General features: G+C 47.7%; 2 protein-coding genes and 1 pseudogene across 2 annotated transcripts in view; 1 reads left to right on the top strand and 2 right to left on the bottom strand.

The window, feature by feature from the left end:
* Positions 1 to 27,051, bottom strand: part of LOC119445743 (monocarboxylate transporter 12-like) — a 438,947-nt gene that overhangs the window by 308,141 nt on the left and 103,755 nt on the right. The window lies entirely within an intron of this gene.
* LOC119444705 (uncharacterized) lies at positions 11,584 to 13,287 on the bottom strand. Its single transcript, XM_037709063.1, has 2 exons — positions 12,657 to 13,287; positions 11,584 to 11,744 (listed from the first exon to the last, which is right to left on the bottom strand). Exons 1-2 carry the CDS (start codon positions 13,285 to 13,287, stop codon positions 11,584 to 11,586), a joined length of 792 nt encoding a protein of 263 aa, XP_037564991.1.
* The window catches only part of LOC119444704 (uncharacterized), a 34,242-nt pseudogene continuing 25,333 nt past the window's right edge, over positions 18,143 to 27,051 (top strand).

Here is a 27,051-nt window from a genome sequence, read left to right as displayed (position 1 = left end):
TCTTTAAATTCTGATTTGAGTCATATGATAGAATAACGTCTCGAATTTTTACATTTAAACTGTCTAATTGCTTTTGTACAAAAATAATCTGTGGGGTGTGAAAACGTGGTCAATGAGCAAGAAAGAAGGAGTTTGGATCGTTTATAAATACATATTCAGATCGTCTAACTGGAGAACTGTAAAATTTTAGAAATGTTTGTATCGTTAAGATGCGGAATCTGCAGGGCAATGTTGGAAGGCGCGCTTCCAGATAAAGAACACTGTTTGCTACAAACCTAGGGAGTCCCAGGCAGAGGCACAGGGCTTCAAGCCTCCAAAGAACCAGAGGCTTAGTTTTATAAGTAGGGCTTCCCGAGAACAATACACAGCCGAATTCCAACATTTGTCGCATGTACATTTTGTATATCATTATGAGGGCTTCGCTACGTAGCTCATAATTTCAGTTGCTCAGTCTGCGTAGTAAACCTAAAGCACGCTGAGCCTTAGGTGTCTCATTTTGTATATGTGGATTCCAGTTGACTTTTCCGTCATAAATGATACCTAAATATTTAGGAGACTCAACCTCGGGAATTGGTTCTTGATTATAAAACATAGAGATTTAAACCGGATCCATAAGTGGGAACCCTAATATTGCGCTTTTACTTACATTTATTGGCATGCAAATTGATGGAAGCCATACCTCAAGCATACACAAGTATATCTGCAATTTTTGGTATAAAAAATATATGCCGTTGTCGGCCGCGAAGAATGCAATATCGTCTGCATAAACGTAATCTTTCACGTCCTGACTGGTTTGAATAGAGCTCATTAATATGTTAAATAATATTGGAGATAGGACTGCTCCTTGGGGGACACCGCGTGTCCGTTTGAATTTAGACGAAGAGCAGCCATCCTTAAAGCAATAAAATTCTCTTGATCTCAAAAATTCTGCCAACCACGCAATAATATAATTTGGAACAATATGATTCCGAAGTACATTCAGTAAAACTGTATGTTCCACGGAGTCATATGCTTTAGCTATATCTAATGTCACTAAAGCGGCATATTGTCTTCTTTTTCTAGCAAGTTGTATGCGGCTCTCTAAATCAGCATGGGCACACCATATAGAGCAGTCAGCTCTGAAGCCTATTTGATTTGGATATAATAATAAATTATCCCACATCCAGACAGTAATTCTGTAATGTAGAAGCCTCTCTATGAGTTTGACAATATTAGAAGTAAGAGAGATAGGTCTGATATTTTCTATGGTGTAACCTAATCCTCGTTTTTTAGATATCGGGATTACTTTAGCTAGTTTCCAATCGTATGGTATCCAGGCATTGTTTAGAGAATAGTTTATAATGCTTAGGAGGTCACAAGGATACAGTTCAAATAAATGTTTCATCATATGCACCCGCCAGAGCCGGAGACTTCGTGTCCGGCAGGATTACGAACAAGTCACTCAAATGGTTCCCCGCGCACGTCGGGGAGCTTGGTACTAAAGAAGACAACAGCCGCAACAACAACAATACTAACGGCCGAAAACACACCGGCATCCCGCCCAACCACAACAAGCGTGCCCATCTCGTCGCGAGGTAACTTACCCGCCGCGACGCGATCACCCAGAGGGCGGCCGCCGTTGTTATGCGGGACCCCAGGGGAGGAATTACCAACACAACCCAAATCGCGGCGGACGGAGCTGGGGGCCACAGGGACGCCGACTGTGATATCGAGGAGTTTCCGGCCTCGTACCGAGAGGTTCTTGCACACTACAGGAAAGGACAAGGACGTCTGACATATCCACAACCCCGCGGGCGGCTGGACAGGTCCCAGGCAGTCGGCCTGAGGCGGTTGCAGACGGGCACTTTCACCAACCCCTATCACCTGCACCGCCTGTGGCCCGCGCTGCACCCGTCGCCCGGCTGCCCGTGGTGCGAGCACGAACGGGCTGATATGGCCCATATACTTTGGGAATGTCAACGCCCTGAAGAAGAAGAAGGACCAAGAGGAAGGGGTAAGATAACAGCAGGACCCTCTGAAGCGGGGCGCCTCGCTGAGAGATGGCAAGCCGCCCTCCTCAGCGAGGCACCCGAGGACCAGGAGTGGGCCGTCCAGAGGGCCAGGGCCATTGCCGAGGATCTCGAAAAATTTTTCTCCGGCGATGGACCCCTTGCAGCCTAGCCCCGGGCACCAACAGCCTTAACCGCTGGAGAAATAAAGTTTATTCCTATCCTATCCATATGACCTAATTACATCAGGACCTGGAGCTGACACGTTGCATCCTTGCAGGCCACGTCAGCCTTCCTCCTCTTCCTTCTGCTCTCTCTTCTTTTTCTTCTTCTACTTCCTCTCTTGGCAGTCGGTTCTAATATCGCTACTTGTACCGCTCTGTTTAAATGTTATTATACAATGCTCATTGGAGTTATTTGTTTATTACAAATGCGAGGAAAAAAGCTGTACACGTACACTACGGCAAGTAAGAATCGCTTCCCTAAACAATTGTTTCGGAACAGTTGCATGCGTTCTAGACTTGTAATTAAACGAAAATGGTCGCACTAATGTCCTCCCTGCCCCTATAACCTGCTCACACTTTTTGTTGCAGCCACCAGATAACGTGTACCAGCAGACATGGTAATCGATGCGCGAAACCCTTTCTAACTTGTCTGTCACAGCCTTTAATAATCTACAATGGCGGAGTACCCGGTCGTGTGGCTCTTGCGGCCACTTAACTTAAATGAAGCGAGCTTTACAGAAGTCATAACATGATACTTAGTAGCGCAAAAACTCCTTATAAAAGATAACAATGAGAGACGAGAGGAATGGAAAGACGAGAAACACTCTCGCCTCTCACTGTCATCTTTTATTTCGAGTTTTTGCGCTACTAAGTATCATGTTAAGCAAACACCAACTCGGCCCAAGAAGAAGTCATTCTGAAGTGCAATTCGTATAGAAAGCACTTCTTGCAGGTTTTCTGTCACCTGTAGTATAAAAGAAATATTAACTTCCAACAGTTTCAGCGTTATACGGACATCGCCTTTCCTGCATTGAACAATGTAGCTTAAAAACTCCTGGCAGTGACGGACAGTTAAGTCCAAGGGTGTCAAACATAACTATTGGGTGTGAAAATGAAACAAAACTACACGCTCTGCTTCAGTGTTAGTGGCACTGTGTAAGTGCTTTATAAGGTTCGCGCAGCTTATAACACGAGGGAGGATGGATACTGATGAGGAGTCACGCAGGCCGCATCGTGCCAGCTGGTCGTGTTTTTGGGGTACTATGTTCTAAATCTTGGTACCTAAGGCCTCTACGCAAATACGCAGCAGAACACTGTGCCGCCGTAGTGTATCGCAAAGAATCTCTAAAGCATCGCAGCTAGCCCTATAGCCGCAGTATTAATCCCGACAGTGGATACCAGAAACGCGATGGCGGAGGAGTTTGCGGATGTCTAACACTAATTGTATCAAACAAGGTAGTTGTTTGGGTGAGTTTTTATTTTGTTTTGAATGTGTCTCCCACCTTTCCCTTTCACGCTGGCGTGCAAATTCTTATTGTGTCAGTTATGAATTTTCTTGCAGTACGGGTTTTCCTTTTGATTCTTTCTACATTCGTAATTTTATGTTGCCAACCTTAGTGTAATTGACCTACATGTAGGATTTTTTGTCCAGACATGCATTTATCGTAGACCTCGAAAATAAGCAACGGGAGAACTCAGGAGAGCACGGTAGATTGTCAGAGCGCGCGGTAGGTTTCAGTTCTCCCGGTTGATTTCTTTTTTTCAATACCCATTTGAAACAGTTTGAAACTCTTGAAATAAACAAAAACAAAACAAGAAAAACAAGAAAAAATCTTTTTTCCTTCCTGCATGTGAGCAGCTGCCGGCAGAGCGCGCACCGAATAAAAACTACCTGCAACCAAACGTCTCGACAATTCACTATTCTCCGTGATCTCGACGCAAGAGGTCACGTGTTGGGCCACCACTGCTGGCTACACGAAGCGTTCGCTTGCCAAGGCTGGCTGCGTGACGTAATGCTCCCTCCTATATTTTTCCTTCCTCCATGGTCCCCACCTCACCTAGTCACGCTTCAATCGTGCACCACTAACTGCTATCTCTGGCGATAGTTTTTGGCACGCTTTTCGTTCCAAGCTTCGCAACCTATTTAGATAGGCCTTGGTTTATATCTACAAGGATACGCGTCAGCGCACTCATACTTGGCTCACTGATAGTCGTATTGACAGACATCGCCTCGTACTTTAGTACTGACAGTGCTTGAAAATGGTCAGAATTTTGATAAACCAATTCTTTTTACATTTTTGGAGCTGTTGGATCGCTGCAAGAAGTAAAGGAAAAACACATTCTCGCATGACATAAATCTGCCTCACTGAGTGTTGATTGCACCACGCAGTAACTACGTAGCCAGGCATGTGTAAACAATAGGCAGCCAGAGCAAGGTCCATCTAAATAGGTCACGAAGCTTGGAACGAAAAGCGTGCCACAACCTATCACCAGAAATATCAGTTAGTGCTTCACGATTAAAGCGCGACTAGGTGACGGGGGATAAACACTGAAACTAGGAAACCTGTGTGAAAAAGAATGTTTGCAGATTTTTAATCAGAATACTGTCATACGAGTAAATACTCCGTTTCACATATTTTCGCTGTACTAAAACAACACATGTTCATTTTTTTCATATTTCACACTTCATTAGTTTGTTCTTGGTGACCCCCACCAACCACTGATTGTGGCGCAAGACTTGGCAAGACTGTGGAAACCAGCTATTATGTCGTGCGGAATGGCGTTGCTCACTAGAACGTGGCGGTTTCATCCGAGTTTTATTTCTATTTCCTTGCGTGTTTGTTCAAAGTGTTGCGAGCGCTTCACTTCAAATTTTACGTGGCCTAGCACTCGGCCGTCATTGGCGAAAGGTGTCAGTGCAGGTTTTTTGTTATTGTGCAAGTTCACGTTGCGGCTTCCGACGCGCTGTGTCTCGTCGTGACTATAAATGCGTCATGGCGATAGCTGTTTTCTAAATGATAATGTGGGATAATGTTGTCTGATAACTTTGGATATGAATACATGGTGAAGTGAAGGTTATTCTTCTTTTCAGGAAAAAGAAGGGACCGGGACAAACGGCGGTAAGGCCTGACGAGGCCCCGGTGCCCATAGAGTTGGCAGTAATAAAAAATGTACATAGAAGGTGCCACAAATATGTCAAAAACAAAGCTACAACGCTCACAGTGAAACTTAATTAGGGAAAAAGAAAAACATGTGCAATGTAATACTCAAGCATACAGAGTCACACACCTACAAATGCAATGCATACATGACTGGTGAATTAAGACACGAAAGATGCAATTACAGTACTTGTCCGCAAAGAAGATACAGAAAAACATACATATGTATGAACAACCGGTGGAGAACATTATTTTTACATTTGAATTTCGCCTTCAATCAAACATCGTTTCGTGTTTGCCTTGAACACATTATCAGATAAAAATATCATCAGTAAAGGGAAATTTGTTGACAGCTTTGGGTACTTGAAAATTTAGCTTTTGTCTACCATACTTTGTGCGCGTTCGCAGAACTCGTACTTTTATCTCACGAAGGTTGTAATTTATAGTCCTGTCAGTAACAGAGTACAAACGGTTTCCATGAATGTATTGCAACAGCCGTAGATGATACACTTGGTCTGCTTGTAGTATGCGATGTTCAACAAACAAGGGCTGTGTACGTAAATTTTGTGGTGCACCGTAATAGCCCTCAGTAGCACGCAAGGCTCTTTTTTGTAGCAGTAGTTATTTATGGTAGTATGAAGACGTAGTCGTACCCCATACAAGAATACAATGTCACAGTTTTGAGAAAAACAGTGCGTTATACATTGACACCTTTAACCAAACAGGCAAGAGTTTAGAAACCCTAAAAAAGCAGACCAAAAATTTTGCGCAATTCGGAAGCAAGTTTTGAGATATGTACAGACCAAGAAAGATTTTCATTAAACCACACGCCGAGAAATTTTTTAGAAGAAACCCGACTGATTTTTGTATTATCTTAATAAATATGTATAAAATAACGTTCCACGGTGTTGATCGGCTTGAAGAGAACATATTTTGCTTTATTTATATATAAAGTAAGCTTATTTACGTGTAACCAATCACGAAGCTTCAGTAAATAAGTGTTAACCATACTTTGAATGGCGGGTAATGAGCGGGAAAAAAGGAAAATATTTGTGTCGTCAGCGTACATTACCAGATCTGGAGAACTATTTATATCGGCTAGGTCATTGATATATCTAACGAATAATAAAGTCCCTAGTATTGATCCCTGCGGGACACCATGCATAATTGTTTGTGTATCGGAGGAGATGTTATTTGTTAGTAGGTATTGGGACCTATTACTCAGATAACTTCTCAACAGGTTCAACGCAATACCGTGAACCCCATATTCACAAAGCTTCTTAAGGAGAGTATCATGATGCACGCAATCAAAGGCCTTGCGGAAATCTAAAAATAGACCAAGCGTATATTTTTGCATTCAATATTATCTATTGTTTTATCTTTAACAACTGGCAGCGCGTGTTCCGTGAACCTATTTTTTATGAACACATACTGTGAATCAGCAACGACATTGTATTTATGCAGAATATTGGCAATCCTAGATCTAGTAACGCTTTGAAAAATTTTTGGTAGAACAAGTAATAGCGAAATAGGTCGGTAATTAGACAGTTTATTTGTGTCACCACCTTTGGAACCACTCTAGCCAGTTTTAATTTGTTCGGAAAGACGCCTGTTGACAACATAAGGTTTATAATGTATGACAACACATCGCATACAACGGCGCATACATACATTAGGGGAATTACTTTTATATCGTCATGTACAGCGGATACATCCTTCTTTACAAAGAAGATTAATGTAGTCACTTCTTGAGGGGTTGTTGGTGCGAGTGCTATAGAATTCACTAATGAAGTGATGAGGCCCATAAAGCTATCAACCACAGTTTGCGTAACAAGGTTTGGTGAACCGACATTAATGAAGTAGTCATTCAGAGCGTTTGATAGCTCACGGCCAGTTAATTTACCATTAGCCGTGGTTATGTCACTTAGTTGTGTGCATTTAGTTTTTTTTTTCAAGTTATTAACCTCTCGCCAATCAGTACGACTATCATTTTGAATTCGAGAATAATGGCTGATGTAATAATTAAGTTTAGCATTTATTAAATCTTTAATCAGTTTATTTCTGCGATAAAGCGACCAGGCAGCATTCCAACAAGCAAAGCATGGCCGTTTATTTAACAGCGCACTTATATAGACAAGGCATCACGTGATCCGTAACAAAATGAATGCGCGCACTGGCTGCGCACAGATATGCGACGTCACGCTATAACACTTCTTCCCCCTTAGTTTAATTTCGAAAGTCACTGGGTTGGTTCGGGGGATGTCGCACACGTGCACTACGACGAAGAATTGGCAGCTCGGCTGTAGATGCAGGGTCCCGCTGGTTCTAAGAGCCGGGGGCACCTGTTCCGGGCGTGGGCGATTCAGATACCGGAAGCTGCTGATTTGCGGACTCTGCCACCACGAAGAGGTGGCACGGCGATTGGCTCACTAGACATCGGGGCAGACGGATGAGCTGTGTCTTCCGAGGCTGTAGGAGCAGTTTGTACTGGCGGAAAGCTTGAGGAACCCGAGCTTGCGTAGCGGGCTCTGATGTGGTCTGCATGCGTAAATCGCACCGCCTGCGACACTTTCACCAGGTAGGTAACGGGACTAACAACCTGCGTCACGACACCATCGTCCCACGAGACGCTTTCACCTCGCAGAGTTTTCACCCACACAGCGTCCCCCACAGAAAAACATCGAGGAACCCCACGCGACACATCATGGGTTTCTTTTATGCGCTGTTGCTGCTCCCGCATGGAGCGCGTAAAATCAGGTTTTAGCAAAGAGAGCTTCACCCGTGGCTGTCTCTTCAAAAACAATTCTGCCGGGGTTTGGCCAGTAGTACTGTGTGGAGTATTCCGATAACTCATAAGATAACTGTCCAAACACTCCAGGAAGGAATGCTTCTTGTAGCTAAGTTCATGTAAGACCTGCTTCAACAGGGCTTGTTTGGTTGTCTGCACTAAACGCTCGGCCGCTCCGTTAGAAGCCGCATGATACGGCGGCGTCTTAACAGGCCTTACACCATTCACACTCATGAAGGTTGATATCTCTTCCGAAATAAATTGCGATCCATTATCACTCACCAGTACCTCTGGTAGACCGTAAGCGGCAAACGCGCAACGTAACTTTTCAATGGTTTTTTTTAGCAGTAGTGGATGACACAGGCCAGACCTCGATCCATTTAGAGAACACGTCCACGAGGACTAACGCCTGGCAGCCCTTTACAGCACAGTCGACGTGCACGCGTTGCCAGGGTTTTGTGGGATAATTCCATGGCTGCAAGGGAACCGGTGAAGCCGCGTTCTGAACGGCCTGACACACCCGACACTGTCGAACGTAGCTCTCAATCGAAAGGTCGAGACCCGGCCACCACACAAAGCTTCTTGCGAGCGCTTTCATGCGGCTAGCTCCCGGGTGGTCTTCATGCAATTGATGCAAGACTATTAGCCGAAGCTTATCAGGTATGGTTACCCTTGATCCCCAAGTTAGGCATTCTTGCTCTACTGATAGCTCATCGCGACGTGAATAAAATGGTCTCAGGTCTTCGGAGCACTGCGAAGGCCAGCCATTTAGAACGAAGTGTGTCACGCGAGATAAGGTGGGATCACGTCTGGTAGCTTTAGCCACGTCATCAGATCTTAGTGGCGTGCTGTCAAAAAGCAAAAGACACTCGGGAGGCTCGTCGGTCGCTACAATAGGCGGTGGTAGCCTGGACAGAGCAAGTCACTTCAACGTTTCTTCCTTTCCGATATTTTAGTTTATACCTGTATGCTGCCCACGTAATTGGCCATCTTTGCATTTGAGCTGCCGCAAGTGTAGGAACAGGCTTGTCTTGGCCTAATATTCCGAGCAGTGGCTGATGGTCTGTGTAAAGAGTTAGCTCTCTTCCATACAAGTAGCGATGAATTTTTTTTAACCCAAACATCAGTGCTAATGTATTACGCTCACCCTGAGCATAGTTCTCTGCTGATGTAAGTGTTTCTAGACGGTAACGCCACTGGCCTCTCTTGTCCCTCTGCAGTCTCATGAAAAAGAACAGCGCCCAATCCATAGGATGAAGCATCACATGACAGAGCAATTGGTTTCGCTACGTCGTAAAAGGTGAGCAGAGTACTATTCATAAGAAACTGCTTCGTGGCAGCAAAAGCTTCGCTACACTCCCGTATCCACGACCACTTTTCGCCCTTGCGCAACAGACGATACAAAGGTACTGCCACGCAGGCAATTTTGCTTAAAAACTTTGCGTAAAAGTTTAACATGCCTAGATAAGCCTTTAGCTCCGTTTGGCAAGTGGGCTCTGGCGCTTCCGTGACCGCTTTTATCTTTTCTTCCGTGGGGTAGATACCGTCAGCGCACACACTGTGACCTAGATAAGTCACGGTGTCCTCAAAAAAACAACACTTTTTCTTCTTTCAGAGTCACGTTGTAACCATTATAATTAAGCCGCCGCAGGACTAGTTCCAACGTCGTTTGGCAGTCGGTAAAGTTTTTTCCCCCGACACAATGACGTCATCTATGTAGCAACCCATGTGCGGTATGCCCATAGAGAAAGGAATTCAACAAGAGGGGACACTCCCATAGGGCCCAGCGGCCGAATTGACTGCAGCGTGCCAAGCGGTCGGTGTCGATCACTTACATCACTTCCGGTTTCGGTTTTGGGCGCGCGTATTTTGAACGCAAGCTAGCACGCCGGCTGCGACCCCCCCCCCCCCCTCCTTTTATTTTATTTTTTTTTTTTTTTGCTCTGCGTGCAGAATCAGTTTATTATTTAGTAAAAATGATTGTGAACGATCCCGTAAAGTCCCATCGAATATGTGCCACGTGCAATTTCACAAAGTAGACGCAAGACCTTTTGTGCAATGAGGAAATATTTATTTTGCTCTATATAAAAGCTCGTTCCGCGCTTTTTGTGCGTTCATCCAACGTTGTGACACCTGCAGGTAAGGCAGTAGTTCCTGTATGAAAGCTCCACCGGACGGCACCAGCTGAAAAAAAAGTAAATTACAAGCATGTTACATGTTACAAGCACGAGTCATTTTGGTATTTAGATATAGGAATACTGCGTGTAGAGGCGAAACGTGCGAAAGCGGTGAATGGTCATTACAAACAAAAGCAATTCGCTTTTACATACATGGCGTAGAAAATACCCGACTCATCCCAAACATATATGAAAACATCTGATTTCCAAGCGTTCCCCCCTTTCCGGGCATTATTTCCTGCACTTTGGCACCACAAATACACGGGCGACTTCGCGTTTTCAAAACTTGGCCTCAGGTTATGCGACGGTACGTGACATACACAGAGACGGACGCAACAGGCACTCAAGACAAATGCGTGGGTGCAAAGCCTGTTTTCAGTCCTTTAGAAGACGGAATTTTCGAATTACAAGTGTGATATGTTCCTCGGCGTTATCTTTCGCGCGTTCTGCCGGCGCCAGCAGCACACTCCCATGTTATCACTCTCGGCAATCGCCCATCGCGTTTTCGACAGACGTGAGTACCGAAAGAAGGTATATGTTGTTGCGGGGCCACAAAAAACGTCACAAACTTGACCCTTTATAAGATTCATTACACGCCAAACTAACTTTATCACCACGGCCGAGCTGCTTATCGCTAACTGCGTCACAGCGCGCTGTGCGGCCAGCGTGCCTCAAAAGTACCCCAGAAAGTAACGAAATTACTCTTCAGTAATGTCTGGCGTCAGAGAAAGCGGCACAAACTTCTCCTAGTAAGATGCACTACACTGCGCACTACGACCGAGTTGGTTCTCGCTAACTGCGTCACAGCACGCTGCGCGGCCAGTGTGCCTCAACAGAACCGAAATAAGTTACAATAATCCCCTAGGAAGCTTCGGAAGCATATCCCAGCCCGATTCATTAACCCAAATTAACTGCGCCAGGACGGCCGAGCTGTTTTTCGCTAACTGCGTCTTAAGTCTCGGTCCCGTGCCGTAAGCCTAAATGCGTCGTAGACTGTGAAACCAAATTTCTCACCTTGCCGTAATCCAATAGTGCAGTGGTGTCTTGTCCCAGTGCAAAAGGAACGTAAGCATACGCCGGGAGCCCACGAAACCAGGCTACTTTACAAAAAAAGGGGACAGACGGGTCGCCGCGGGCGAGCGCTCAAACGCGCGCGCGGCCGCACTCGCTGGCTTCGGGGCACTGTCTGGCGGATGACGCATGTATCTGGCGCGTCATTGACCTGTGGCTAGGTAAGGCTAGGAAAATAAGTCGCAAAGCTTAAGTTCATTTATACGCAAAACGTTTTAGTTTTCGCGGCAAAGAATTTATAAAATAAATCAATTCCTGTTAACTTAAGTTCACTTTCTTTTTTTTTCGATGCTCGCGGCAGCTATCGTTCGGTGTCAAAAGTATAGCGTGACGTATGGTGACGTGTTTCCTGTTGCCAGTTTTTGCCGAGTGTCCCCTCTTGTTGAATTTCTTTCTCTATGGTATGCCCTTGACCGCCTCATCCATGAATGACTGGAAAATGGCTGGCGCGCTGGCTACACCAAACGGTAAACGCCGGAACTCGAAAAGTTCCATGTGCGTACTGATATTTAGCAGTGGTCGGGACTCGGTAGTGAGCGGAATCTGCTGATACGCGGCTGAAAGATCCAACACACAAAACACCTTGCCACCCCCTAATGCCGAGTACAAGTCTTCCGGACGAGGCAATGGGTAGTGGTTGGTCTTTAGCACGGGATTTATTGTTACTTTGTAGTCCCCGCACAATCTCAGCGAGCCATCTTTCTTCTGAATCACAACTACTGGCGTTGCCCAATCCCTTTGCATCACGCGGCGTATAACTCCGCTTTTTTGCAGCCTTTCCAGCTCTTTTTCTACGTTATCTCGTAGCGCATTGAAACGTTTCTGGCCTTGCCAAAGACTGGCGTACAGTTTTGATTAAAACTATGCTTGCTTGGTAGTTCTTTACTACTCCGGGTTGCTTAGAAAACACCCCTGGGAACTTTTGTTTCACTGCTTACACTTTGCTAGCGTCGCTTACATTTACAGACAACACACTTTTCCAGTCAAGCCCTAGCCTCTCGAGCCAAATTCGCCCCATCAGCAGTGGAAGCTGTTTGCAGTGATATTTGACAATGATAACTGGCATTCGCAAAGACTGGCGCCCGGCCGTAACGATAACGTTGCATTGCCCCTTCACTGGAACGGGTTCCTCAGTGTAGGTGCTTAGGGCGACTCGCGATGGCTCGCACTTGACACGAGGAAATGCGTTCAGCCTAACACTCTCAGGAATTAGGGTTACAGCAGCTCCCGTGTCAATCTGGGTGCATATGTCTTTCCCTTCTACGTTTACTTGCACTTCGTATCGAGAACGGACTGTATTATAAACATGGTACACATCTAATTCAGAGTCACTATCAAGCAGTCCACCACGTTCGCAGTCTTTAGTTCTAGGCACTTACTGGGACACATCTTCTGTAAATGGCCGATTTGTGAACATCTGTAGCACTGGACATTCTTATACCAGCAAACACTAGCGGCATGCGCCTTACCACATCTTTCGCAGGCTCGCTTGACGTCCTTGAATTTCCGATGTTTCCATGTCTTTTCAGTTCCCGGTCCTCTTATCGCCATGGCATGCAGCGTCGCTTCCTTGCCTTCTACATGCAGTAACGCTATTTGTCGCGCAGCCTGCTCCCGGTCCAAGGCTATCTTGCACGCCTTTTCAAAGGTTAAACTGTCTTCAGCAAACAAGGCGAGTTGGGTTTCTTCGCGTCTTATGCCTGCTACTAATCTGTCTCGCAGTGCGCCTTGCAGGAACAGACCGAAATCGCACTTCCTTGTTAAATGATTTAAGGACACTATGAAGTCTTCGATGCTTTCTTGTTCCTCTTGTGCTCGCCTGTTATATTTGAAACGTTCGGCGAGGACCGAACAGCTTGGTCTATAGTGCTTCTTCAACAGCACTGTCACCTCTTCAAAGGATTTGTCCCCAGGAACGGCGGGTACTACCAAAATTTTGAGCACCTGGTACGTTCGTGGTCCTATCACGCTGAAGAATACTGCCAGCTTCTTTTCCTCTTTGATATCGTTTGCAGTGACGAAATACTCAAAGCGTTCTAAATAGGATTCAAAATTCTGCTCCTTCTCGTCGTACTCGTCTAGCTTCCCCAGTCGCGCCATTTCCAGTGAAGTGACTGTATACTTATCGGTTTGCTCGCCCGATGACTGCGTTGACTCGTGGCTGGGGTACCGACGATTTCAACCGTTCAGGGCCATGGCTGCCGCCGCTTTCCTTTCCGTGGCTGTCGACAGCCGACTGTCTGGGATACTGCTTCCGTACTGAGCTAGTGGAAGCGGGGACAACCCATCCAAGGTCGATCCAAATGGTCGCGAAGCTTCGGGCGAAAAGCGGTTCAGAACGAATTGTCACTGACATCAGCAAGGGTGGTTATGGGATCTGCGATTGAAGCACGACTATGTTTGGAGGGAACAAACATTTGGGAAAGAAAAAAAAGCGTTTTTTAATTAAAGCGAGACTCAGATTCATTCAAGGTAAATAAAATTCCTAATAAATTTTATGTACGCAGGGCGAAAAAAGAGCAACTCTATTTTACTTGATCATTATCAATAAATACCTTTTTTCAGCCCCCACCGTAAGAGCGCCCACCGATATTGCGGCGGGCGTTGACGCCGCTATCACTTGCAATGCGATGCAGCTCTTGAAGTGGACAGAAAGGCGCGCTCGTAAAGTTCACGCCCCTCTCACATGTTGTGTTGCTTTGCTTGTCGACGTTTTTCTGAATTTGGTGACGCTGGTAGTTTCAATGTTTCTTAACCTGTTCAGTCAAAAGTAGCGAGTGGCAACCGCGAGATAGTTGTTTACTTATAGTTGTTTTCGTAGGACAGCGCTGGCCGACGGGCTTGGCGTCCGACGAATGGACGAGCACTCTACGCCCAAAGCGTTCGTCGGCCTCCAAACAAAGTATGTTCCGCGCAAGGGTGCGGTTTCGACACCCGTACGGCTGAACGTTTCCTGCATCGGTTTCCGCGCTCAAAGCTCGAAACACGCATCACGTCGAATGGCGGCGCATTTGAATATACAACTCTAATGGAAGCCCTTCGAAAACAAATTTCGCGCATTTGAGAACAAAGTGACGTCACTTCTGTTTTTAGCGGATATGACGTCCAATTAATTTTTGTTCCGCCGGAAGTGTTCATTCCTCACACAGATGGCGCTAAGCCCCATGAACCGCAAATTAACCGCCATGCTTAGAACGTATGGGCTTCTATGGAAGCTTCGCTACCAGGTATATTTACCTTGTTCCATCTTCGTCGCCAGTGCGATAACGCTAACAGGCAGCATTCCAACAAGCAAAGCATGACCGTTTATTTAACATCGCACTTATATAGACCAGGGATCACGTGATCCGTAACAAAAGGAATGCGCGCACTGGCTGCGCACAGATATGCGACGTCACGCTATAACAACTTCTAAATTGTTTAATTTGAGAAAGCAGAGCTGGATCCCTGCTATGGAGAAACTCATTATACATTTTATTTTTTTTCTTATCCTTGCATAAAGTGATGTGTTCATGCAAGGCTTCTTAAACTTCTTGACTATAATTTTTCTCTCTATTTGTGGGAAAGCTGCGTTATATTGGGTTAAGAAGATGTCAGTAAATTCCGAATATGCTGTATTAACTTCAGATATCTCGTGTATAGATTCCCAATTAATACCTTGGATTAGTTTACGAAACTCGTTGAGAGCAACATCATTAAAATCTCTGGTCATATGCGTAACGGTATTTGTTACTCGGTTTAATCTGAGAGGTATAAAACAAAATATCGGCCAATGGTCACTAATTTCTAAGGATAATAGTCCGGATTCAGTGTGTGGAAGCTGAACATTTGAGATACAGATATCTAATAGAGTCGCCATGTTGCAAGTTATTCTAGTAGGCAAAGTAATATAATTTACACATGCGTAAGAAAAAATGAGGCTCTGAAATTCCCTTGAATGAGAATCATCTGAAAATAGGTCTATGTTTAAATCATCCATTAAAGTGAAAGGTAGTTTAGTAGAGTCGAGGAAAGTGAAAAGGCTTTCCAAGACCTCAAAAAATTGTGATTTGTTACCCTGATGGGGTCTGTACATAGCTACAACAATTATATTCTGTAAGGATATAGCTAATCACTCAACTTTGGGACCTGTAACTGTAACATCGCTAACCACAGAGTGCGAATGACATTTTTTAACATACAGCAAGGCCACCACCTCTGCCATAGGGCCTTGATAAACCACTGTAAGTATAGTCATCGAAGCAACACTCGTCACCATCAGTGCCAAACCATATTTAAGAAAAAAGCATCACATCAAACTCCACCGACAGCGACCCTAGAAGTAAATCAAGATCATCGCGCTTACTCTTCATGCTATGGATATTTAAATGAAAAGCCGAGAAATTTATTTTGCTTATCCATTTAAAGCTAGAATTAAAATGATCAGTTTTGTATCTAGTACAGGCAGGTGGAAAAAGCATCGTGATAAGTAGGGAATGATGAGCATACTGCAAATATAATGGTTTTATTTAGTCATCTTTGTAAGATCAGCCAAGTCCTGAATCCTTAGAGCGCCCATGTGTTCATCTTTCCGCACGAAAACCTTGCCCCCGCTCGTCCAGACAAACTTGCGTGCCACTTCTTTCTTGCGGGCAATAGCCGCACCAAGCAGCTGTTTGTTAGTCTGCGTAAGGTGCTCGTTCACATAAACGCCGTCGGTCCCAGATAAGCCGAGCTGGTCATTTGTTACCTTTTGCTTCCTGGCCTTAGCAATAAACGCACGACGCTTATCTCTCCGAACAAAGCGAACCAAGATATTGGTCTCGCCTGGCTTGCACGTTGGGATCCGGTGACACGTGTCAATGTCATGGCTAGCAACTGGTTCTGTAAGAATGTCACCGATTTTTTGGACAATGTCAACAGTATTCTCCTCTGACTTGAAGACTTTCCTTTCCAAGTTATTTAACCTGGTATACTGCTCCAGCTCTTCGACTCTCCGCGTTAAGTGCTTGTTTTCGTTTTGCAGGATTTCATTATATCTTAATCAGCTCGCCAATTTCTTGTCGAAGTGCCTCCACCTGAGTGCCAATTGCCTTTGTTCGTCACACGTGTCACTACAAAATTTAACACTGTCCTTCACACAACGCAACTCTAATTTCATTTCCCGTTTGAAGTCTGCAAGAGCCGTCCTAAATTCCTTAGCATTGCCAGCCATTCTTACCGATTACATGCACACATACAAAGTTGGGCAGCAGTGCGCAGCAATGGAACAAGTAACTATTTCAACAACGCGCGAGAAGAAAGGGAACCGAGGGGCCCGATTTTTATTAATCATAAGAAGCCATATAATCATAAGAAGCCAACAAACATTAACACCAAGGACAGCAAAGGGGAAATTACTTGGAACTTACTAATTGAATTAAAGAAATGATAAATTAATGGAAGTGAAAGTGGATGAAAAAACAACTGTCCGCAGGTTGGGAACGAACCCACGTCTTCGCATTACGCGTGCGATGCTATCACCATTGAGCTACCGCGGAACCGTTTTCCCATCCACTTTCTGGGGTATTTATGTTTTACAACTAGAACTAACCCTGGGAGTGTTAGCCAGCGCCACCACTCACAAACCTAGGGGCGGATTTGGAACATCCTTTCTCAAATTAAACAATTTAGAAGTTGTTATAGCGTGACGTCGCATATCTGTGCGCAGCCAGTGCGCACATTCCTTTTGTTACGGATCACGTGATCCCTTGTCTATATAAGTGCGCTGTTAAATAAACGGTCATGCTTTGCTTGTTGGAATGCTGCCTGTTAACGTTATCGCACTGGCGACGAAGATGGGACAAGGTAAATATACCTGGTAGCGAAGCTAGCCCATACGTTCTAAGCATGGCGGTTAATTTGCGGTTCATGGGGCTTAGCGCCATCTGTGTGAGGAATGAACACTTCCGGCGGAACAAAAATTAATTGGACGTCACATCTGTTAAAAACAGAAGTGACGTCACTTTGTTCTCAAAGGCGCGAAATTTGTTTTCGAAGGGCTGCCATTATAGCTGTATATTCAAATGCCCCGCCGTTCGACGTGATGGGCGTTTCAAGCTTTGAGCGCGGAAACCGATGCAATAAACGTTCAGCCGTACGGGTGCAGAAACCGCACCCTTGCGCGGAACATACTTTGTTTGGAGGCCGACGAACGCTTTGGGCGTAGAGTGCTCGTCCATTCGTCGGACGCCAAGCCCGTCGGCCAGCGCTGTCCCACGAAAACAACTATAAGTAAACAACTATCTCGCGGTTGCCCCTCGCTACTTTTGACTGAACAGGTTAAGAAACATTGAAACTACCAGCGTCACCAAATTCAGAAAAACGTCGACAATCAAAGCAACACATGTGAGAGGAGCGTGAACTTAACGAGCGCGCCTTTCTGTCCACTTCAAGAGCTGCATCCCATTGCAAGTGATAGCGGCGTCAACGCCCGCCGCAATATCGGTGGGCGCTCTTACGGTGGGCGCTGAAAAAAGGTATTTATTGATAATGATCAAGTAAAATAGAGTTGCTATTTTTTCGCCCTGCGTACATAAAATTTATTAGGAATTTTATTTACCTTGAATGAATCTAACTGAGTCTCGCCTTAATTAAAAAACGCTTTTTTTCTTTCCCAAATGTTTGTTCCCTCCAAACATAGTCGCGCTTCAATCGCTGATCCCGTAACCACCCTTGCTGATGTCGGTGACAATTCGTTCTGAACCGCTTTTCGCCCGAAGCTTCGCGACCATTTGAATAGACCTTGGATGGGATGTGCCCGCTTCCACTAGCTCAGTACGGAAGCAGTATCCCAGACAGTCGGCTGTCGACAGCCACGGAAAGGAAAGCGGCAGCAGCCATGGCCCTGAATGGTTGAAATCGTCGGTACCACAGCCACGAGTCAACGCAGTCATCGGGCGAGCAAACCGATAAGTATACAGTCACTTCACTGGAAATGGCGCGACTGGGGAAGCTACACGAGTATGACGAGAAGTAGCAGAATTTTCAATACTATTTAGAACGCTTTGAGCGTTTCATCACTGCAAACGATATCAAAGAGGAAAAGAAGCTGGCAGTATTCTTCAGCGTGATAGGACCACGAACGTACGAGGTGCTCAAATGTTTGGTAGTACCCTCCGTTCCTGGGGACAAATCCTTTGAAGAGGTGACAGTGCTGTTGGCGAAGCACTATAGCCCAAGCTGTTCTGTCATCGCCGAACGTTGCAAATTTAACAGGCGAGCACAAGAGGAACAAGAAAGCATCGATGACTTCATAGTGTCCTTAAAGCATTTAGCAAGGAAGTGCGACTTCGGTCTGTTCCTGCAAGGCGCACTGCGAGACAGATTAGTAGCAGGCATAAGACGCGAAGAAACCCAACTCGCCTTGTTTGCTGAAGACAGTTTAACCTTTGAAAAGGCGTGCAAGATAGCCTTGGACCGGGAGCAGGCTGCGCGACAGATAGCGTTACTGCATGCGGAAGGCAAGGAAGCGACGCTGCATACCATGGCGATAAGAGGACAGGGAACTGAAAATAAATGTAAACATCGGAAATTCAAGGACGTCAAGCGAGTCTGCGAAAGATGTGGCAAGGCGCATGCCGCTAGTGTTTGCTGGTATAAGAATGTCCAGTGCCACAGCTGTTCACAAATCGGCCATTTACAGAAGATGTGTCCCAGTAAGTGCCGAGAACTAAAGACTGCGAACGTGGTGGACTGCTCTGATAGTGACTCTGAATTAGATGTGTACCATGTTATTAATACTGACACGTACACATGTTTATCTTTCACTGGTGGCCGCTTTCAACATTGGCTGACAAATGTTAAACGTTATCGCTCGCGCAGGACGCGCCTGCATTGGAAGCTTCTCGGACGTTATCGATGCTTCTATCCGTCGTCTGTGGTCTCCGACGCCCATGTAATCTGATTGTATGAGCGACGCGAATTGTCTAGAACTTTCTGGAAGACACGCGGGCATCAGGGATTAATCTGGAACCTTCGATGACTCAGGTATAAAAGCCGACGCGTTTCGCCGCTGATCAGATTTTCGACGATCGCCGACTGTGTTCGCCGCTATCGTTGTGCTTTGAGTGTAGCTTGCTTTTGTGGGCACAGGTTCGCCCAATAAACAACCAGTTTAGTCATACACAGTTTTGTGACTGTTTTCTCTACCGTCACTACTACGTGACATCTGGTGGAGGTGCTAGTTCGTTCATGCACCGAACGCCCCCGCAAAGCCGCGACCCAAGCCCGAAACCGGAGAACGAGACCAACGTCGCCAAGGACCAGCGAGCTAGCCGTAGGCAGCAAGGACTTGTGCCGGAGTTCGGACTTCTTCCCGAAAAGACCACTGCAATCAAGGCCAAGTCAACGACCAAAATGGCAGCACCAGCGTCCCCCATCCTGCTGCAGCAACCTCGGGAGCCACCGACTTTTCGTGGATCATCGGCTGAAGACCCTGAAACCTGGCTGGAGACATACGAGAGGACCGCGACGTTCAACAAATGGAGCGACGACGACAAGCTGCGCCATGTGTATTTTTCATTAGATGATGCTGCTCGGACCTGGTTTGAGAACAGAGAGACCACCCTGGTGACGTGGGACCTATTTCGTGAGAACTTCATGATGACTTTCACGAATGTCGTGCGAAAAGAAAGGGCCGAAGATTTATTAGAAACCAGAGTGCAATTGCCGAACGAGAACATCGCAATCTTCACGGAGGAGATGACTCGCCTCTTCCGCCACGCCGACCCCGATATGTCAGAGGAAAAGAAAGTTCGGTTCTTGATGCGGGGCGTCAAAGAGCATCTATTCAATGGATTGATGCGCAACCCGCCCAAGACTGTGGCAGAATTTGTTTCGGAGGCCACAACCATCGAGAAGACCCTTGAAATGCGAGCCAGGCAATACAACCGCCGTGCACTGACAAACTACGCCGAAGCTCAAGCTCTAGGCGCCGACGACCTGCACGAGACGATCAGAGCGGTTGTACGGGAAGAACTACAGAAATTATTCCCAAGATCGCATCCTCAGGTGACTTCAATCGCTGACATAGTTAAAGAAGAGGTTCAGCGATCACTAGAAGTGCCAGAAGTTCCGGTATCGCCTCAACCACAGCCGCAAGCGATGACCTACGCCGCCGTCGCCCGTCGTCAAGGCCCCCCTCCGCGCTCGCGCCAGGGCCCCGTAACGCCGCAGTTCCGTCGTCCACCGCCGCCGCCGCCAGCACGCCCGCCCGTCGCCCAGCGCAGCTCCCAGCGGAAGACGGACATTTGGCGCGCCCCCGACCACCGCCCGCTCTGCTATCACTGCGGGGAAGCCGGCCATGTCTACCGCCGATGCCCATACCGCGAGATGGGCCTACGAGGGTTCGCCGTCAACGCGCCACGTCCACAGCTTGGCGAGCGACCACGTGACATCGCCGACTACCTTGCCGGAGCCCAGTGGCAACCACGACGGCCCTCACGCTCGCCGTCACCAGGCCGCTACATCTCGCCGCATCGCCGCCTGTATGCCGGCCCAACCCGGGGCCGATCTCCCAGCCCATACCCGGGAAACTAAAAGCAGCAACCGATGGAGGTGCGGTTGCTGTACGACGCAATGCCGAAAATCCTCCGCCGCCGACGACGACGACGATTCGCGAATCATCACGACGAGATATCAGCACGCCGCCTAGCAACAGCCTTGACAGCACATCGCCGCCGAACGAAGACCTTCCGACGCGACGTAGCAGCAGCAGAGCAAGCCGACGCAGCCGTGATCCGACGCCACGAATTAACCGCAACGCCAGACGCCGGTCTACCGATCTAGGCGTGCTCATCGATGGTCATAACGTCACCGCTCTCGTCGACACTGGCGCCGACTATTCAGTTTTCAGTGGCGCGTTCGCCGCCAAGTTAAAGAAGGTGCAGACGGCCTGGCAAGAACCCGATATACGGACAGCGGGAGGTCACCTAATAACGCCGGCTGGAATCTGCACAGCGCGAGTCACGGTAAACAACCGCACTTACCCGGCGAGCTTCGTAATCCTGCAGCACTGCTCCAGGGACGTCATCCTAGGCATGGACTTTCTACACCAACATGGTGCAGTCATCGACTTAAGGTCCAAGTCGATAACGCTTTCAACACACAAAGCGATACCGCCGGATACATGCATCAGTTACCATGCCTTGAATGTGCTTGAAGAACAAGTCACCGTTCCGCCTCACTCCAGCGTAATGATTTCCGTCGGTACGGAAGTGCCTGCAGACATGGAGGGCGTCATCGAGGGCGATCATCACTTACCGCTGTACCGTGAAATTTGCGTCGCTAGAGGCATAGCTGAGCTACGTGCAGGGAAAGCAACGGTGATGCTCACGAACTTCAGCCCCGAATACAAGCACATTAACAAAGGCACCACGGTTGCCTACATCGACGAAATAGTACAAGCCAGCAGTGCTTTCGCCTTCACGCATTCCAGTGCACCCGCAACGACGACTATAATACCTGAAGCAACTTTCAACGTTAATCAGAACCTTCCCAGGCATAAGAAAGAACAACTAAAAGCTCTGCTCCTGCAATACAAGGATTGCTTCTCGTCGTCGTCAAAAGTTCGACAAACCCCTGTAGCCAAGCACCGAATCATAACCGACGAAAATGTCCGCCCACTGCGTCAGAGCCCGTACCGAGTTTCGGCACGCGAACGCGAGGCCATAAGGCAACAAGTCGACGAAATGCTACGCGACGACATCATCCAGCCGTCCAAGAGTCCGTGGGCGTCCCCCGTGGTGTTAGTGAAGAAGAAGGATGGAACCCTACGTTTCTGCGTCGATTATCGTCGCCTCAACAAGGTCACGAAGAAGGACGTATACCCCCTTCCACGGATTGACGACGCCTTGGATCGACTATACAACGCAAAGTATTTTTCGTCGATGGACCTCAAAACCGGCTACTGGCAAATCGAAGTCGACGAGAGGGACCGGGAGAAGACGGCCTTTATAACACCAGACGGACTGTTCGAGTTCAAGGTCATGCCGTTTGGACTTTGCTCGGCACCTGCGACTTTCCAACGCGTCATGGATACAGTACTGGCAGGCTTGAAGTGGCAGACTTGCCTCGTCTATTTGGACGACGTCGTTGTGTTTGCCTCAAGCTTCGAAGAACACCTGCGGCGCCTTGAAACAGTTCTTCAAGCAATCAAAACCTCCGGACTCACGTTAAAGCCAGAAAAGTGCCGCTTCGCATATGAGGAGCTCTTGTTTTTGGGCCACGTCATCAACAAGTCTGGAGTGCGCCCCGACCCTCAGAAAACTGCGGCCATCTCCAACTTTCCTCTGCCCGCTGACAAGAAGGCAGTGCGTAGATTTCTGGGACTGTGCGCCTATTACAGGCGCTTCGTCAAGGATTTTTCACGGATCGCCGAGCCACTGACGTACCTCACGAAGGCCGACGTCGAGTTCAAGTGGGAGATGCCGCAAATCGAAGCATTTGAAGAACTGAAGCGACGCCTACAATCGCCGCCCATCCTTGCGCATTTCGACGAAAATGCCGATACCGAAGTCCACACCGACGCAAGCGGCGTAGGACTCGGCGCCGTGCTTGTGCAGAGGACTGATGGACTAGAAAGGGTTGTAAGTTACGCTAGCCGGTCGCTATCGAAGGCGGAAGCAAATTATTCCACAACAGAAAAGGAGTGCCTCGCCATCATCTGGGCTACATCAAAGTTTCGCCCCTACCTCTATGGCAGGCCCTTTAAAGTTGTGAGCGACCACCACGCCTTGTGTTGGCTAGCTAACTTGAAGGATCCTTCAGGTCGCCTCGCACGATGGAGTCTGAGACTTCAAGAATTCGACATCACCGTCGTTTACAAGTCCGGGCGAAAGCACTCTGACGCCGACTGCTTGTCTCGCGCCCCCGTCGAACCGCCGCCACAGGATGACCAGGATGACGACACTTTCTTGGGACCCATCAGTGCCGACGAATTCGCCGAACAACAGCGAGCCGACCCGGAACTAAGGAACCTTGTAGATTACCTGGAAGGCAAGACCGTCACTGTGCCGAAGGTGTTCAGGCGAGGATTGGCGTCGTTTTTCTTGCAAAACGACATTCTCCTAAAGAAGAACTTCTCGCCTCTCCGAGCCAACTACCTCCTCGTGGTACCCTCAGCATTGCGTCCAGATGTTCTGCAAGCTCTTCATGACGACCCAACGGCTGGACACCTCGGTTTTTCCCGCACGCTCGCAAGGATACAAGAAAAATACTACTGGCCTCGCCTCTCTGCCGACGTCGCCCATTACGTAAGGACATGCCGAGACTGTCAGCGACGCAAAACACCGCCGACAAGGCCAGCCGGACTTCTACAGCCGATCGAGCCACCTCGCCGACCATTCCAGCAGATTGGGATGGACTTACTGGGGCCTTTTCCGACGTCGACGTCCGGGAATAAATGGATCGTCGTAGCTACGGACTACCTCACCCGCTACGCCGAAACAAAAGCCTTGCCCAAAGGCAGTGCTGCCGAGGTAGCCCGATTCTTCGTTGAGAACATCCTCCTGCGTCACGGTGCCCCAGAAGTCCTCATCACCGACAGAGGTACTGCCTTTACGGCAGAACTAACTCAAGCCATCCTGCGATACAGCCACACAAGCCATCGCCGGACCACCGCCTACCACCCGCAGACGAATGGCCTCACCGAGCGCCTAAATAAGACCATCGCCGACATGCTGGCAATGTACGTCGACGTCGAACACAAGACGTGGGATGCCATCCTTCCGTACGTGACCTTCGCATACAACACGGCCGTGCAAGAAACGACGCACATGGCGCCGTTCAACCTGGTCTACGGAAGGAACCCGGCAACGACGCTTGACGCCATGCTACCGGACGTCACCGACGAAGAAAATCTCGACGTTGCCACCTATTTGCAGCGTGCCGAAGAAGGTCGACAGCTCGCCCGCCTGCGCATCAAGAACCAGCAGAGGACCGACAGCCGACACTACAACCTTCGACGACGCTACGTCGAGTACCAGCCCGGTGACCGTGTTTGGGTCTGGACTCCGATACGCCGACGAGGACTTAGCGAGAAGCTGTTACGTCGCTATTTCGGACCATATAAGATCACCCGACGTATTGGCGCACTGGACTATGAGGTCGTGCCAGACGGCATTTCGCAGTCACAGCGGCGCCGGGCACGACCTGAAGTCATCCACGTGGTGCGTCTTAAGCCTTTCTACGCCCGCTGACAAACTTAGGTGTTTTGTTACTTTGTTATTGTTTTTTGTTATTTTGTTTATTACGCATGGTTTTGTTTTCGCTTTCGTGTTTGTTTGTAGCATCGGGACGATGCTTGTTAAGGGGAGGGTATTGACACGTACACATGTTTATCTTTCACTGGTGGCCGCTTTCAACATTGGCTGACAAATGTTAAACGTTATCGCTCGCGCAGGACGCGCCTGCATTGGAAGCTTCTCGGACGTTATCGATGCTTCTATCCGTCGTCTGTGGTCTCCGACGCCCATGTAATCTGATTGTATGAGCGACGCGAATTGTCTAGAACTTTCTGGAAGACACGCGGGCATCAGGGATTAATCTGGAACCTTCGATGACTCAGGTATAAAAGCCGACGCGTTTCGCCGCTGATCAGATTTTCGACGATCGCCGACTGTGTTCGCCGCTATCGTTGTGCTTTGAGTGTAGCTTGCTTTTGTGGGCACAGGTTCGCCCAATAAACAACCAGTTTAGTCATACACAGTTTTGTGACTGTTTTCTCTACCGTCACTACTACGTGACAGTAGAGAAAACATCGACAGTAGAGAAAACAGACAGTAGAGAAAACATGACAGTAGAGAAAACAATGACAGTAGAGAAAACATCATCGCCGAACGTTGCAAATTTAACAGGCGAGCACAAGAGGAACAAGAAAGCATCGATGACTTCATAGTGTCCTTAAAGCATTTAGCAAGGAAGTGCGACTTCGGTCTGTTCCTGCAAGGCGCACTGCGAGACAGATTAGTAGCAGGCATAAGACGCGAAGAAACCCAACTCGCCTTGTTTGCTGAAGACAGTTTAACCTTTGAAAAGGCGTGCAAGATAGCCTTGGACCGGGAGCAGGCTGCGCGACAGATAGCGTTACTGCATGCGGAAGGCAAGGAAGCGACGCTGCATACCATGGCGATAAGAGGACAGGGAACTGAAAATAAATGTAAACATCGGAAATTCAAGGACGTCAAGCGAGTCTGCGAAAGATGTGGCAAGGCGCATGCCGCTAGTGTTTGCTGGTATAAGAATGTCCAGTGCCACAGCTGTTCACAAATCGGCCATTTACAGAAGATGTGTCCCAGTAAGTGCCGAGAACTAAAGACTGCGAACGTGGTGGACTGCTCTGATAGTGACTCTGAATTAGATGTGTACCATGTTATTAATACAGTCCGTTCTCGATACGAAGTGCAAGTAAACGTAGAAGGGAAAGACATATGCATGCAGATTGACACGGGAGCTGCTGTAAGCCTAATTCCTGAGAGTGTTAGGCTGAACGCATTTCCTCAGGTCAAGTGTGAGCCATCGCGAGTCACCCTGAGAACCTACACTGGGGAACCCGTTCCAGTGAAGGGGCAATGCAACGTTATCGTTACGGCCGGGCGCCAGTCTTTGCGACTGCCAGTTATCATTGTCAAAGATCACGGCAAACAGCTTCCACTGCTGATAAGGAGAATTTGGCTCGAGAGGCTAGGGCTTGACTGGAAAAGTGTTGTATGTAAATGTAAGCGCCGCAAGCAAAGTGGAAGCAGTGAAACAGAAGTTCCCAGGGGTGTTTTCTAAGCAACCCGGAGTAGTAAACTACCAAACAAGGATAGTTCTTAATCAGAACTGTACGCCAGTCTTTGGCAAGGACAGAAACGTTTCATATGCGCTACGAGATAACGTAGAAAAGGAGCTGGAAAGGCTGCAAAAAAGCGGAGTTATACGCCGCGTGATGCAAAGCGATTGGACAACGCCAGTGGTTGTGATTCAGAAGAAACATGGCTCGCTGAGATTGTGCGGGGACTACAAAGTAACAATAAATCCCGTGCTAAAGACCGACCACTACCCATTGCCTTGTCCGGAAGACTTGTACTCAAGGTGTTTTGTGTGTTGGATCTTGCAGCCGCGTATCAGCAGATTCCGCTCACTACCGAGTCCCGACCACTGCTAACCATTAATACGCACATGGAACTTTTCGAGTTCCTGCGTTTACCGTTTGGTGTAGCCAGCGCGCCAGCCATTTTTCAGTCATTCATGGATTTGGTGCTCAAGGGCATACGGCACGTGGGTTGCTACATAGATGACGTCATTGTGTCAGGAAAAAAAACTTTACCGACTGCCAAAAGACGTTGGAACTAGTCCTGCGGCGGCTTAATGGTTACAACGTGACTCTGAAAGAAGAAAAGTGTCGTTTTTTTTTCAGGACACCGTGACTTATCTAGGTCACACTGTGTGCGCTGGCGGTATCTACCCCACGGAAGAAAAGATAAAAGCGGTCACGGAAGCGCCAGAGCCCACTTGCCAAACGGAGATAAAGGCTTATTTGGGCATGTTAAACTTTTACGCAATGTTTTTAAGCAACATTGCCTGCGTGGCAGTACCTTTGTATCGTCTGTTGAGCAAGGGCGAAAAGTGGTCGTGGATACGGGAGTGTAGCGAAGCTTTTGCTGCTACGAAGCAGTTTCTTGTGAATGGTACTGTGCTCACCTTTTACGACGTAGCGAAACCAATTGCTCTGTCATGTGATGCTTCATCCTATCGATTGGGTGCTGTTCTTTTTCATGAGACTGCAGAGGGACAAGAGAGGGCAGTGGCGTTTGCGTCTAGAACACTTACATCAGCAGAGAAGAACTATGCTCAGGGTGAGGG

The sequence above is a fragment of the Dermacentor silvarum genome, chromosome 3 (assembly GCF_013339745.2).
Source record: "Dermacentor silvarum isolate Dsil-2018 chromosome 3, BIME_Dsil_1.4, whole genome shotgun sequence".
Taxonomy (NCBI): Eukaryota; Metazoa; Arthropoda; class Arachnida; order Ixodida; family Ixodidae; genus Dermacentor; species Dermacentor silvarum.
This window is presented reverse-complemented; position numbering and strand designations above follow the sequence as displayed.